Here is a 13524-nt window from a genome sequence, read left to right on the forward strand (position 1 = left end):
GACATGGTAGGGATTGAAACTTTGTCCAGGCAGAATATACCTTAGGGTATTTGTCACTCCTTTTAATACACATTAAAGGATAATTTTAAATGTGTTAATCTCTTGTATTGTTTCCAAAATAGGGAGGTAGATCTGGAGCAATTTTGCCTCTGCCCCTCACCTCTTTTAAACCCAAAGGGTTATGTTTTTTCCTTAACTACCAAAGAGAGAAGGAAAGAGGGATACATTAAGTAGAAAAGAGTTAAGCCTCCGTGTGATTTGAACCAGCGTTTGAATCTGAAAACACCGTATGTTTCACCAGGAAGTCATCAATTGGAAATGAGATTTTCTTCATCCTAAATTATTAATCAATTCAGTTATTTAAGCACGGAAAAATGCTTTTGTATATTTTGCCCAGCTATGTTCTCTGCCTTCCTGTTTGTATACAGACTCCGCAAACAGTCCGGCTCTTTCAATGACCTTAGTATTCTGTTCTGTAATTTAGGTTTGAATATAAGCTGTTCTCATCCTTTTGACGGCAGCAAAACCAAAGGAAAACAAGAAAGTTAAGATGGAAAAGATAGGGGAAGAGTGGAAACCAGTGACAGATTCCAGCTGCCGGAACTCAGACTAGAAGAGAACTGTGAAGAGGTTGTGGCCTTGGGCGAAGCCACAGGGAAGGAGAAGCAGGTTTCCCCCCTCGCCCCGTGCTACCCACTGGGGGCTCAGTTCGAGAGAGCTCCGTTTACCGATCGGAATTCCCTTTTCAAGGACAAGCCGAGCCTGTGAAAATGAAACTCAGGAGCTCAAATCCAAATTTGGGGAGAGCTTGAGAGCCCCAAATTATTGGAAGGCCTTATTTCGGTTTTGACTTCCAGCCACTCTTTACACTGGTTCTCCCAAGGCTTTTGAGAATAACCTCTTTAAAATAGGGCAGGAAGAAAAGGGTTCGAAAAACACATTATTTCCTACCGCCTACCCATGAGATGTGGCTATCGATTACTAGAAGAGGGCATAAAAGCTGACAATAACCACGAAGGGGTTTGAACCCTCAGTCTTCTGATCCGAAGTCAGACGCCTTATCCATTAGGCCACGTGGTCCCCGAATCCATTGTCTTGCTGCAACACTTAGGAAGTAAGTTTTCTGCCCCGTTCTGAGTCGTGAAAGTCAGGTAATGACAAAAAGACAATGGCCCCCACGCCGCCAGCGCTCTCTGTCATTGGAAAAATAGAAACTCGAGATTACGGGGGTTATCTCGGGCCAAGGAGTAGGGCCTTGTGAAGGGTAAGAACAATTATTTCGGTCTTGGGTACTCCATGGAGGGAAAAGTCATTGACTGGACGACTCCCGAGCAGAAAAACTGGAGTTTATGGCACCCAAAGGATGCCAAAATACTGCATATTGCCTGCATCGAGGGATATTTTAAAATAAGAGAACTCAGAGTTTCTTCCCTATTAATATTCAGTCACGCTCACAATTTTCAAACTTTAGGTACTTGGGATGTCTGCCTGGACAGTTTTCAGTAAGAAGGCAGTCTTACTACATAAGGCAGCATCTACACGATTGTCTTTCTTGTCACCCGGCATGGATATCTGCAGGCCCCCAGGCATAACAATTTCCCCTTTCCCATGGTTTTCTGGTATTTTCCCTGATTGTCATAATGTGACATCAAAGCACTTTTCACAGTATATTTCTATCTGTTTGAAAAGAGAATGCTTTTTTTTGGGGGGGGGGTTTCTCAGGGTTTAGGGGAGTCCAGTGCCATTACTATTATTTGAGGCTTCCATATATTAAGAAATAAGCACTACGGTAGAATTACAAAAATTTTGACTGTGACAATTTTTACATTTAATAGATGAATCAACACAAAAACGTGTTACAATAAAATCATTGTATGGTCAAAATATTTATAGAATTTATAATGTTTTGTAGAGGGCTTGGCCCAATGATGTGATATAAAGTTATATTTTGGATGGCTTCTTTTAAGCTTGTCAGTGAATCTCTATGACCTCATGCGCCTCGTTTGAAGATAATGTCAACATTATTCGTCTACACATTAGGCATTTCCTTAATTTTCTTAAATTCTAGACCCTGGGAGCATTGGCCTTCCTGGCTTATTTGTGGTAGGTCTTGGCTTTTCTTGACTAGTAAATTAGCAGCTTTCTGGAGTACAGAAACGGGCCCTTTCACACAGTCTTTCTTCCCTGTCCACGGAATAACATGTGGCAAATAGTAGGAGCTCAATAAAAATGTGCTGAATTTCTCATATACATACGTTTTTGAATTTTGAGATTATCTTTAAGGTGGAGATTATTTAACAAGATCCTTCTCTCCTGAAAATATTTGAACATGGACTTGTTTTCTCTCTTTCTCTCTTCCTGGAAGCAGGAAGATGGTGGCTAAACCATCATGGGTAGTGTTGGTGGAAGTGGTAAGAAGTGGTTGAAATCTGGATATGTTTTGAAGGATTTGCTGATTGGATTGAGGGTGTGAGAGAAATAGGGAAGTCATACATAGCTCCACGATTTTTTGCTTTAACAACAGTTTCCATTTACTGAGATGCGGACCACCACAGGAGGAGAGGAAGGAGCATTTTGGGGGTGGTGTGTGTGGGGTTAGGATAAGTTCTGTTTGGACATGTTAAGTTTGAGTTGTGCACTTAACATCCAAGTTTGGAGTGGTCAAATTAGGATTTTATATGTATACATACATAACATTGTGAATATACATATTGAAATGGATATATATATATATATATATATATATATATATATATATATCCAGTCTGTTGAAGACTCCATCTTTGAGAAGATTATCGGCAAGGAAATCCAGTCAAAATAATTTTTGACCATGCCTGGTGTGTTGCTTTCCATGACTTTTCCCCTCAAGCAAGAAAGAGCATCTGTGCCATCCCTGAAGATGGAGGACAAGAAAGCCTTCTCCAGTATTTCCTTGTGTATATCTTTTTCTTTTGTGTCTGCACTTTTTCCTTTGCTGTAATAAATCTTAACCTTGGGTAAATGTTGATTCATGTGACTCCTTCCAGCGAATCACCAACTACTAGGTGGTCATAGGGCTACCGGGAAACAACCATCCTTTTCCCTTGTTTCCACTGCACTTAATGTACAATCTTTTTAAAGAAATATCTGTACTATACATACTTGCACTATACATACGTATTTACTTGTTTAAAAGCATGTCTACACTGTAGGCTACTTAATGCCTTTTCTTAGCACCTAGCACAGTATCTAACACATAAATATATGAATAGGAATCCTTTCTGAGAGAGAGAAAACTATAAAACAGTCCACACATATATTTAAAAAATGAGCATAGCACATTCACAGAAAGATAGACAAGATGAAAAGGCAGAGGGCTACATATCAGATGAAGGAACAAGATAAAACACCCCAGAAAAACAACTAAATGAAGTGGGGATAGGCAACCTTCCAGAAAAAGAATTCAGAATAACGATAGTGAAGATGATCCAGGACCTCGGAATAAGAATGGAGGCAAAAATCGAGAAGATGCCAGAAATGTTTAACAAAGACCTAGAAGAATTAAAGAACAAACAAACAGAGATGAACAGTACAATAACTAAAATGAAAACTACACTAGAAGGAATCAATAGCAGAATAACTGAGGCAGAAGAACGGATAAGTGACCTGGAAGACAGAATGGTGCAATTCACTACTGTGGAACAGACTAAAGAAAAAAGAATGAAAAGAAATGAAGACAGCCTAAGAGACCTCTGGGACAACATTAAACGCAACAACATTCGCATTATAGGGGTCCCAGAAGGAGAAGAGAGAGAGAAAGGACCAGAGAAAATATTTGAAGAGATTATAGTCGAAAACTTCCCTAACATGGGAAAGGAAATAGCCACCCAAGTCCAGGAAGCGCAGCAACTCCCATACAGGATAAACCCAAGGAGAAACACGCCGAGACACATAGTAATCAAATTGGCAAAAATTAAAGACAAAGAAAAATTATTGAAAGCAGCAAGGGAAAAACGACAAATAACACACAAGGGAACTCCCATAAGGATAACAGCTGATTTCTCAGCAGAAACTCCACAAGCCAGAAGGGAGTGGCATGATATACTTAAAGTGATGAAAGGGAAGAACCTACAACCAAGATTACTCTATCCGGCAAGGATTTCATTCAGATTTGATGGAGAAATCAAAAGCTTTACAGACAAGCAAAAGCTAAGAGAATTCAGCGCCACCAAACCAGCTCTACAACAAATGCTAAAGGAACTTCTCTAAGTGGGAAACACAAGAGAAGAAAAGGACCTACAAAAACAAACCCAAAACAATTAAGAAAATGGTCATAGGAACATACATATCGATAATTACCTTAAACGTGAATGGATTAAATGCTCCAACCAAAAGACACAGGCTTGCTGAATGGATACAAAGACAAGACCCATATATATGCTGTCTACAAGAGACCCACTTCAGACCTAGGGACACATACAGACTGAAAGTGAGGGGATGGAAAAAGATAGTCCATGCAAATGGAAATCAAAAGAAAGCTGAAGTAGCTATACTCATATCAGATAAAATGGACTTTAAAATAAAGAATGTTACAAGAGACAAGGAAGGACACTACATAATGATCAAGGGATCAATCCAAGAAGAAGGTATAACAATTATAAATATATATGCACCCAACATAGGAGCACCTCAATACATAAGGCAACTGCTAACAGCCATAAAAGAGGAAATTGACAGTAACACAATCATAGTGGGGGACTTTAACACCTCACTTACACCAATGGACAGATCATCCAAAATGAAAATAAATAAGGAAACAGAAGCTTTAAATGACACAATAGACCAGATAGATTTAATTGATATTTATAGGACATTCCATCCAAAAACAGCAGATTACACTTTCTTCACAAGTGCGCACGGAACATTCTCCAGGATAGATCACATCTTGGGTCACAAATCAAGCCTCAGTAAATTTAAGAAAATTGAAATCATATCAAGCATCTTTTCTGACCACAACGCTATGAGATTAGAAATCAATTACAGGGTAACAAACGTAAAAAACACAAACACATGGAGGCTAAACAATACGTTACTAAATAACCAAGAGATCACTGAAGAAATCAAAGAGGAAATCAAAAAATACCTAGAGACAAATGACAATGAACACACAATGATCCAAAGCCTATGGGATGCAGCAAAAGCAGTTCTAAGAGGGAAGTTTATAGCTATACAAGCCTACCTAAAGAAACAAGAAAAATCTCAAGTAAACAATCTAACCTTACACCTAAAGAAACTAGAGAAAGAAGAACAAACAAAACCCAAAGTTAGCAGAAGGAAAGAAATCATAAAGATCAGAGCGGAAATAAATGAAATAGAAACAAAGAAAACAACAGCAAAGATCAATAAAACTAAAAGCTGGTTCTTTGAGAAGATAAACAAAATTGATAAGCCATTAGCCAGACTCATCAAGAAAAAGAGGGAAAGGACTCAAATCAATAAAATTAGAAATGAAAAAGGAGAAGTTACAACAGACACTGCAAAAATACAAAACATCCTAAGAGACTACTACAAGCAACTGTATGCCAATAAAATGGACAACCTGGAAGAAATGGACAAATTCTTAGAAAGGTATAACCTTCCAAGACTGAACCAGGAAGAAACAGAAAATATGAACAGACCAAACACAAGTAATGAAATTGAAACTGTGATTAAAAATCTTCCAACAAACAAAAGTCCAGGACCAGATGGCTTCACAGGTGAATTCTATCAAACATTTAGAGAAGAGCTAACACCCATCCTTCTCAAGCTCTTCCAAAAAATTGCAGAGGAAGGAACACTCCCAAACTCATTCTATGAGGCCACCATCACCCTGATACCAAAACCAGAGAAAGATACTACAAAAAAAGAAAATTAGAGACCAATATCACTGATGAATATAGATGCAAAAATCCTCAACAAAATACTGGCAAACAGAATCCAACAACACATTAAAAGGATCATACACCAAGGTCAAGTGGGATTTATCCCAGGGATGCAAGGATTCTTCAATATACGCAAATCAATCAATGTGATACACCATATTAACAAATTGAAGAATAAAAACCATATGATCATCTCAATAGATGCAGAAAAAGCTTTTGACAAAATTCAATACCCATTTATAATAAAAACTCTCCAGAAAGTGGGCATAGAGGGAACTTTCCTCAACATAATAAAGGCCATATACGACAAACCCACAGCAAACATCATTCTCAATGGTGAAAAACTGGAAGCATTTCCTCTAAGATCAGGAACGAGACAAGGATGTCCACTCTCACCACTATTATTCAACATAGTTTTGGAAGTCCTAGCCACGGCAATCAGAGAGGAAAAAGAAATAAAAGGAATACAAATTGGAAAAGAAGAAGTAAAACTGTCACTGTTTGCAGATGACATGATACTATACATAGAGAATCCTAAAAATGCCACCAGAAAACTAATAGAGCTAATCAATGAATTTGGTAAAGCTGCAGGATACAAAATTAATGCACAGAAATCTCTTGCATTCCTATACACTAATGATGAAAAATCTGAAAGAGAAATTATGGAAACATTCCCATTTACCATTGCAACAAAAAGAATAAAATATCTAGGAATAAACCTACCTAGGGAGACAAAAGACCTGTATGCAGAAAACTATAAGAAACTGATGAAAGAAATTAAAGGTGATACCAACAGGTGGAGAGATATACCATGTTCTTGGATTGGAAGAATCAATATTGTGAAGATGACTATACTACCCAAAGCAATCTACAGATTCAATGCAATCCCTATCAAATTACCAATGGCATTTTTTACGGAACTAGAACAAGTCATCTTAAAATTTGTATGGAGACAAAAAAGACCCCAAATAGCCAAAGCAGTCTTGAGGGAAAAAAACGGAGCTGGAGGAATCAGACTCTCAGACTATACTACAAAGCTACAGTAATCAAGACAATATGGTACTGGCACAAAAACAGAAACATAGATCAGTGGAACAGGATAGAAAGCCCAGAGATAAACCCATGCACCTATGGTCAACTAATCTATGACAAAGGAGGCAAAGATATACAATGGAGAAAAGACAGTCTCTTCAATAAGTGGTGCTGGGAAAACTAGACAGCTACATGTAAAAGAATGAAATTAGAACACTCCCTAACACCATACACAAAAATAAACTCAAAATGGATTTGAGACCTAAATGTAAGACCGGACACTATAAAACTCTTAGTGGAAAACATAGAAAGAACACTCTTTGACATCAATCACAGCAAGATCTTTTTTGATCCACCTCCTAGAGTAATGGAAATAAAAACAAAAATAAACAAATGGGACCTAATGAAACTTCAAAGCTTTTGCACAGCAAAGGAAACCATAAACAAGACGAAAAGACAACCCTCAGAATGGGAGAAAATATTTGCAAATGAATCAACGGACAAAGGATTAATCTCCAAAATATATAAACAGCTCATTCAGCTCAATATTAAAGAAACAAACACCCGAATCCAAAAATGGGCAGAAGGTCTAAATAGACATTTCTCCAAAGAAGACATACAGATGGCCAAGAAGCACATGAAAAAATGCTCAACATCGCTAATTATTAGAGAAATGCAAATCAAAACTACAATGAGGTATCACCTCACACCAGTTAGAATGGGCATCATCAGAAAATCTACAAACAACAAATGCTGGAGAGGGTGTGGAGAAAAGGGAACCCTCTTGCACTGTTGGTGGGAACGTAAATTGATACAGCCACTATGGAGAACAGTATGGAGGTTCCTTAAGAAACTAAAAATAGATTTACCATATGATCCAGCAATCCCACTACTGGGCGTATACCCAGAGAAAACCATAATTCAAAAAGACACATGCACCCCAATGTTCATTGCAGCACTATTTACAATAGCCAGGTCATGGAAGCAACCTAAATGCCCATCAACAGACGAATGGATAAAGAAGTTGTGGTACATATATACAGTGGAATGTTACTCAGCCATAAAAAGGAACAAAATTGAGTCATTTGCAGAGACGTGGATAGATCTAGAGACTGAAATACAGAGTGAAGTAAGTCAGAAAGAGAAAAACAAATATCGTATAGTAACGCATGTATGTGGAACCTAGAAAAATGGTACAGATGAGCCGGTTTGCAGGGCAGAAGTTGAGACACAGATGTAGAGAACAGACATATGGACACCAAGTGGGGAAAACTGCGGTGGGGTGGGGATGGTGGTGTGCTGAATTGGGCGATTGGGATTGACATGTATACACTGATGTGTATAAAATTGATGACTAACAAGAACCTGCAGTATAAAAACAAACAAACAAAACAACTAATAGTAAACTTTCATTGGGTTATTTGTATGGAAATATGTTAATATGTTTGAGACATTACATGAAATTTCTAAAAATCTTATATGTTCTGGTATAATGTTATAAGTCATAATTCTAGTTGTTACTTTAAAATGTATATCTTAGAAATAAAAAAAAAAAAAAAGATTAACTATGAGTTGAACCTGGATGATGGATACAGAAGAGTTCATTATACTGCTATTTTTGTTTATATTTTATTGTTTTTATTGTTTTCTATAATAAAATGTTTTTAAAAATTAAAAAAAAAAATGAGCATAGAGAATAGTTCTGTTAGAGATTGTAAAGCAAGGTAGAGCGTAGAGACACATTTACCAGTAGCCGCCGAAGTGGTTTTCTCAGGTCAAAGTACAATCATGGGCACCCAAACTCTGCACTCTGTCCCAAACTGCTACTTATTTACTCCAAAGATTAAAACTCTAGTAGTTGCAAAGAATCTGGGCCGGGATGGCCCAGGAGATTTCTAGTCTATCACCTTAACCACATGGCCACAATTACCTAAAAGTAGTGCTTTCTGAATTATGTTATAGAAGGAAATGTAACTCAAGATCTTGGCTTCCACCCCTGCCCTCAGTTTAATTCAGCATTTTCGCAGCTTCATAGGGCAACGAGAACTGTCGTGATAAAATAGCACGGTTACTTTGGCAACCACAAGAAATCACGTAAACGGTTTCACGTTTATTTTCAGGGAGTCATTTTAGCTCCAGAAGTTAAAAAAAAAAAAAAAAAAGGGTGGGGCGCCATTTTATTTTCTTTCCTTACTGTGAAACAAGGTTACACAATTTTAACTACAGAAGGAAAAATAGCAGAGGATGGTTTCGATCCATCGACCTCTGGGTTATGGGCCCAGCACGCTTCCGCTGCGCCACTCTGCTCTCTCCTGCCAACCTCCCTCCTAATAACACACTTAACTCTATTCAGAGGCGACTTGGCCTCTAAGTTTAGAAGACTGTAAGAAGGCGCCTATTTATTTCAATTCCTTGGCTACAAGTTGCCAAGTCTCTGGAATAATGTCGCTACCAGAATCAGAAGAAACGACGAGGAGTAGAAAAGTAAACATTAACAGAGTTAAGTTACTGGGCGCAGAGGTGAGGGGTGGTTAGATAATTAAATGAGAATTACAGGTTTTAATAAACAGGGAAGGAAACGAAAACAAGAGGAAAAGGAACACGGGCGTCCGCGCGGCGGGCGAGAATTGTACCACAGAATCACTAACCAACCATGTATTCGCCTTTGGGAAGAAAATCCTTTTGGTCAGATTTCCCTTGGCTTCGTGATGGAGAGGGTGAAGTCCTGCAGTTTTTAAAGTCCTCCGGAGCGGGGGTTTCGGTTTGAAGGGAGTTTGTTGTAGGGAGGAGTAATGCTGAAAGCACCGTAAACTTGGGGGCAAAGCGGGGCTCCGCATTCCAGCGAAGGTTGCAGCAGTTCCGGTCGTGTGGGCCAAGGCTCCTGAGCAACCGTTCCAAAACATCCCAAGCAGCAAAAGATAATTAGTAAAAAAAAAATGTTAACTTTCTTAGTCTGACGCAGCTGTTAAATAGGTCTGAAAAGTCCCACTTAGGAACGGAGAACCTGCCGGAGACTCCGTGAAGGGCACACTCGGTGAGCGGGGACTAGGTCATCATGACGTCATCGAGAACTGAGCCGCGAGGAGAGGGGCCGGAGGGCTAAATGAAAGTGCCGGCGAGCGCGCTTTCAGTCTTCAATTCGGTCCGAAACCCGCTCATATAAGGGAATTGCCTCGGGGTTTCTGTCGCTGTTTTGAAAGTTGTCAGAGCAGTATTATCATGTCTGGACGAGGCAAAGGTGGTAAGGGATTGGGGAAGGGGGGCGCTAAGCGCCATCGTAAGGTTTTGCGTGACAATATCCAGGGTATCACCAAGCCCGCCATCCGGCGTCTGGCCCGGCGAGGTGGGGTCAAGCGCATATCTGGTCTGATTTATGAAGAGACCCGCGGGGTACTGAAGGTGTTTTTGGAGAACGTAATCCGGGACGCGGTCACTTACACGGAGCACGCCAAGCGGAAGACCGTCACCGCCATGGACGTAGTGTACGCCCTCAAACGCCAGGGACGCACCCTCTACGGCTTCGGCGGTTAGGTCGTCCGTTTTCAGCGATTTAACATCTTTTACCACCAAAGGCCCTTTTCAGGGCCGCCCAAATGTTTCGGTGAAAGAGCTAGCACTTTTTGCTGGTTTTTCTTGGTTTTTATAAGGTGTACTTCATTTACTTTTAATTAGTCAAAAGTTATTTTTCGCGCTTTCTAATTTATAGTTCACATTTTAGGAGGGCGGAAGTTGGCTGATCTGTGTACGTTCCTGCTTTGTGGAAGTGGTTTCGGGTATAAGTTTGGGCATTTTAAACGTTTCGTGGGGCAGTGAAGAAACTCGCAGAGCACTGTCTTCCCTAGAAAGATTCCATTTCAGTTCTGGTGTATTTCAAGTTTGAAGTCGTGTATGCATAGTGCTTGAATACTGGAGAGAAGTCGGCTTACACTGCCCGCAATGTAGTGATGCGAGGCTCCCTTCCCCCGCCTGTGGTCCGTGCTCAAAATGGCGGCGAGGACAAGGAACAAAGAAAGACTGCGTCCGTGTTGGAAAGCGGGGCCCGGAACAAAGGCGAATTTACGAGTGGGGCGGGTCGTCCCCTGCGCGGGGGCGCGCTCCTGAGCTGTGCTGGAGTGTGGCCCTGCTGCTCGGCTCTGCAGACTTAAAACCCTTGTACCAGTGCTTTGGGGGTAAAATTAAAATGCACAGGCGGGGAAAGCTAGCACGTGTTGCTAGGCATAGAGAACACTATATTCTGACTTAGTATTAAGAAAATTTTAAAAAGCCGATAGGAAGTATGTTACTTAATGAACAACATAAATGTCACCTAAGCTTGACAGTTAAGTAGACATGATTTTAAAAAAATACTACACAGGCATCAGTATATTTTACCTCAAATTAAGTACGCACTATTTTTTTATTTTTTAAAAAAGCTCCCATATAATCACTGCCAAACTAAACCCAGATTCCCTAATATCTAATACTGGGTTCACAGTAACAAATCCCAGTTATGCCCCAAAATGTCTTAGATATCTGGTTTGCTTAGGAGGATCCAATCACGCCTTTTCAGTCTCAGGTTTCTCTCTCTTTTTTTTTTTTTTTGTCTCAGGTCTTTTAATCTACAAGTTTTCTCCTCTCCTCCTTGATCTCGTTTAGTTTTTTGATATTGATTTGCTGTAGACCTGGCCTATAGGATGTCTTGGTTTGGCTTGTTTCCTGATGGGGTTATTTTCCTTGACTTCTGTACCCTGAATGCCCTACAAGTGATTTTCCCTAGACTTGACTGAACTCACGTTAATTTTCTTTTCAAGGAACAGTTACAGATGATTGTATGTAAATACTATTGTACATCAGAGGCACTTGATGTCGGGGCTATCAAGATTCGATATGATAGATCAATTACTGGTTTAGGGTGATTAGTTTCTTTGTAAAAGCAGGTTTTTCCTCCTTGTGGCCTGCAAGTAATTTGTAGGGTGATACTTTGCGAGCCAGAAATCAATGGAGTCATTTGTAATCTCATCTGTTTTAAAGATACGGGCTCTGGTGCTTAAATATGAAAAGGATCAAATGTTATTTGAGCTAAGGCTCTGGTTTGAGGAAACAAATTCATATGATGATAATTTAATAAACAAACAAAACTGAGCACATGGCATATACCAGGCACTGTCTGATGCTATGGAATCATAGCAGTGAACAACTGTGAACAAAACAATATATCTATATTCATGGAACTTATATTTTGTTGGAGGGGGCACAAACAAAACAGGTAAAACAGTATGTAAGATGGTGCTATGAGGACCACTGAAGCTGGGAAAAGCATTAAAGTATGGAGGAAGGAGGTGACATTTTAAATGATATGGTCATAGAAGGCTTTACTCATAAGTGATGCTTGAGGGCAAAAAAGATTGAGAAAGTGAAGTTCCAAATGGAAGGAAGACCAAGAAGGAAAGCCTGGATGTAGAAAGGAAGTATTGTGGTTGGGCGGAGGGAGGTGAGTAGTTCTTATATGGTCTTCTTTATAACCCAACACATCTGACTATTAAAAGAGGTACCTCTAATCCTAGTGAGGCATGAGAAGGCCCTTGGAAAGTAAGGCACATGTTGCTTGAATTGGCCATCAAAGGCAGGGAGGACTTACAGTCACAGGCACTAGGTTGTCCTCAGAACAGTTCAGGGGAAAGAACTGGTTTCAAAGAGGGGCTTGGACTGTTAGAAGTGGTTTGGATTGTTCACACTGCCAGACAAGGAATCCTAATTGGTGTTAAATGCTAGTAGGCTTTCCGGTCTACTGCCTTGTTTATGGCTTCAAGATTCTGAGACTCTAAATTGGGCAGGACTAAGAGCAGCTTCCCAGCACTTCAACCAGAGGCTTTAGCCAACAGCTAATATTTTAGAAGACCTTCTCTGTGCAGTCACCACCCTGAGTACTTGTGCTCTTTTATTGATCACCCCAGCAATGCCACACAGTAGTTGCTAATTATTATTCCCATTTTAGAAGGAAATGCTCACAGAGGGTTTAAGTAAGATGCCCAGATTTAGCATTCAAAGAGGCAGTCAGGACTGTATCTTATGCTGGGGGATTTCCCCTTAAACCATGCTTATCCATTTCTCAAATATACTTATGTATTTGTTTTCAAGAATACATTATTTTAAAATGTATTTAAAATTAACTTCGGAAAGCAAGAAATGAATGCCTTAATTATATGTGGAGTTTAGGGAATTTTCTTCACAATCACCATTCAAAATATAGTAATTTATTTAATGTTCACAAAAATCACTGTGTAGATGTAGGGAAGAAATTTTTTTCCCTTCTTCCCTTCTAGATTCTTTGGCTGGCCTAGTAATTTATAGAAGACAGATTGACAGGAGAAAAACAAAAGGTAACAACGTGTATCTCCTGTATACATTGGAGAGTCCCAGAAAAACAGAAAATCGACAAAATGGCTGCGGCCACCACCTTAAATACCATCTTCAGCTAAAAACTAAAAACGATGGGGATGGGTAGTCAGTTGTGGGAGGCAACCAGGAAAAGCACAGGAAACACGGGTAACGTTGTTATGCAGATTTAAGTTGTGGGCTTTTCCATAGATAACAGATTCGGCCATCCTCCTCT

At 39.6% G+C, this 13524-nt stretch overlaps 1 protein-coding gene and 2 non-coding genes across 3 annotated transcripts; 1 reads left to right on the forward strand and 2 right to left on the reverse strand.

Annotated features, from left to right (window-relative positions):
• Positions 1-1007: 1007 nt before the first annotated feature.
• Positions 1008-1080, reverse strand: TRNAR-UCG (transfer RNA arginine (anticodon UCG)). The gene has a single exon. It is a non-coding gene; the product is annotated as a tRNA-Arg (tRNA).
• Positions 1081-9167: 8087 nt separating this feature from the next.
• Positions 9168-9239, reverse strand: TRNAM-CAU (transfer RNA methionine (anticodon CAU)). The gene has a single exon. It is a non-coding gene; the product is annotated as a tRNA-Met (tRNA).
• Positions 9240-10151: 912 nt separating this feature from the next.
• LOC137773597 (histone H4) lies at positions 10152-10463 on the forward strand. Its single transcript, XM_068558393.1, has one exon. The coding sequence runs from the start codon at positions 10152-10154 to the stop codon at positions 10461-10463; it is 312 nt and encodes a 103-aa protein (XP_068414494.1).
• The last annotated feature ends 3061 nt before the right edge of the window (positions 10464-13524 follow it).

The sequence above is a fragment of the Eschrichtius robustus genome, chromosome 12, assembly GCF_028021215.1.
Source record: "Eschrichtius robustus isolate mEscRob2 chromosome 12, mEscRob2.pri, whole genome shotgun sequence".
Classification (NCBI taxonomy): Eukaryota; Metazoa; Chordata; class Mammalia; order Artiodactyla; family Eschrichtiidae; genus Eschrichtius; species Eschrichtius robustus.

Coding starts and splice junctions, on each gene's coding strand:
- LOC137773597 (XM_068558393.1), top strand. CDS start 10,152: ATGTCTGGACGAGGCAAAGGTGGTAAGGGATTGGGGAAGGGGGGCGCT.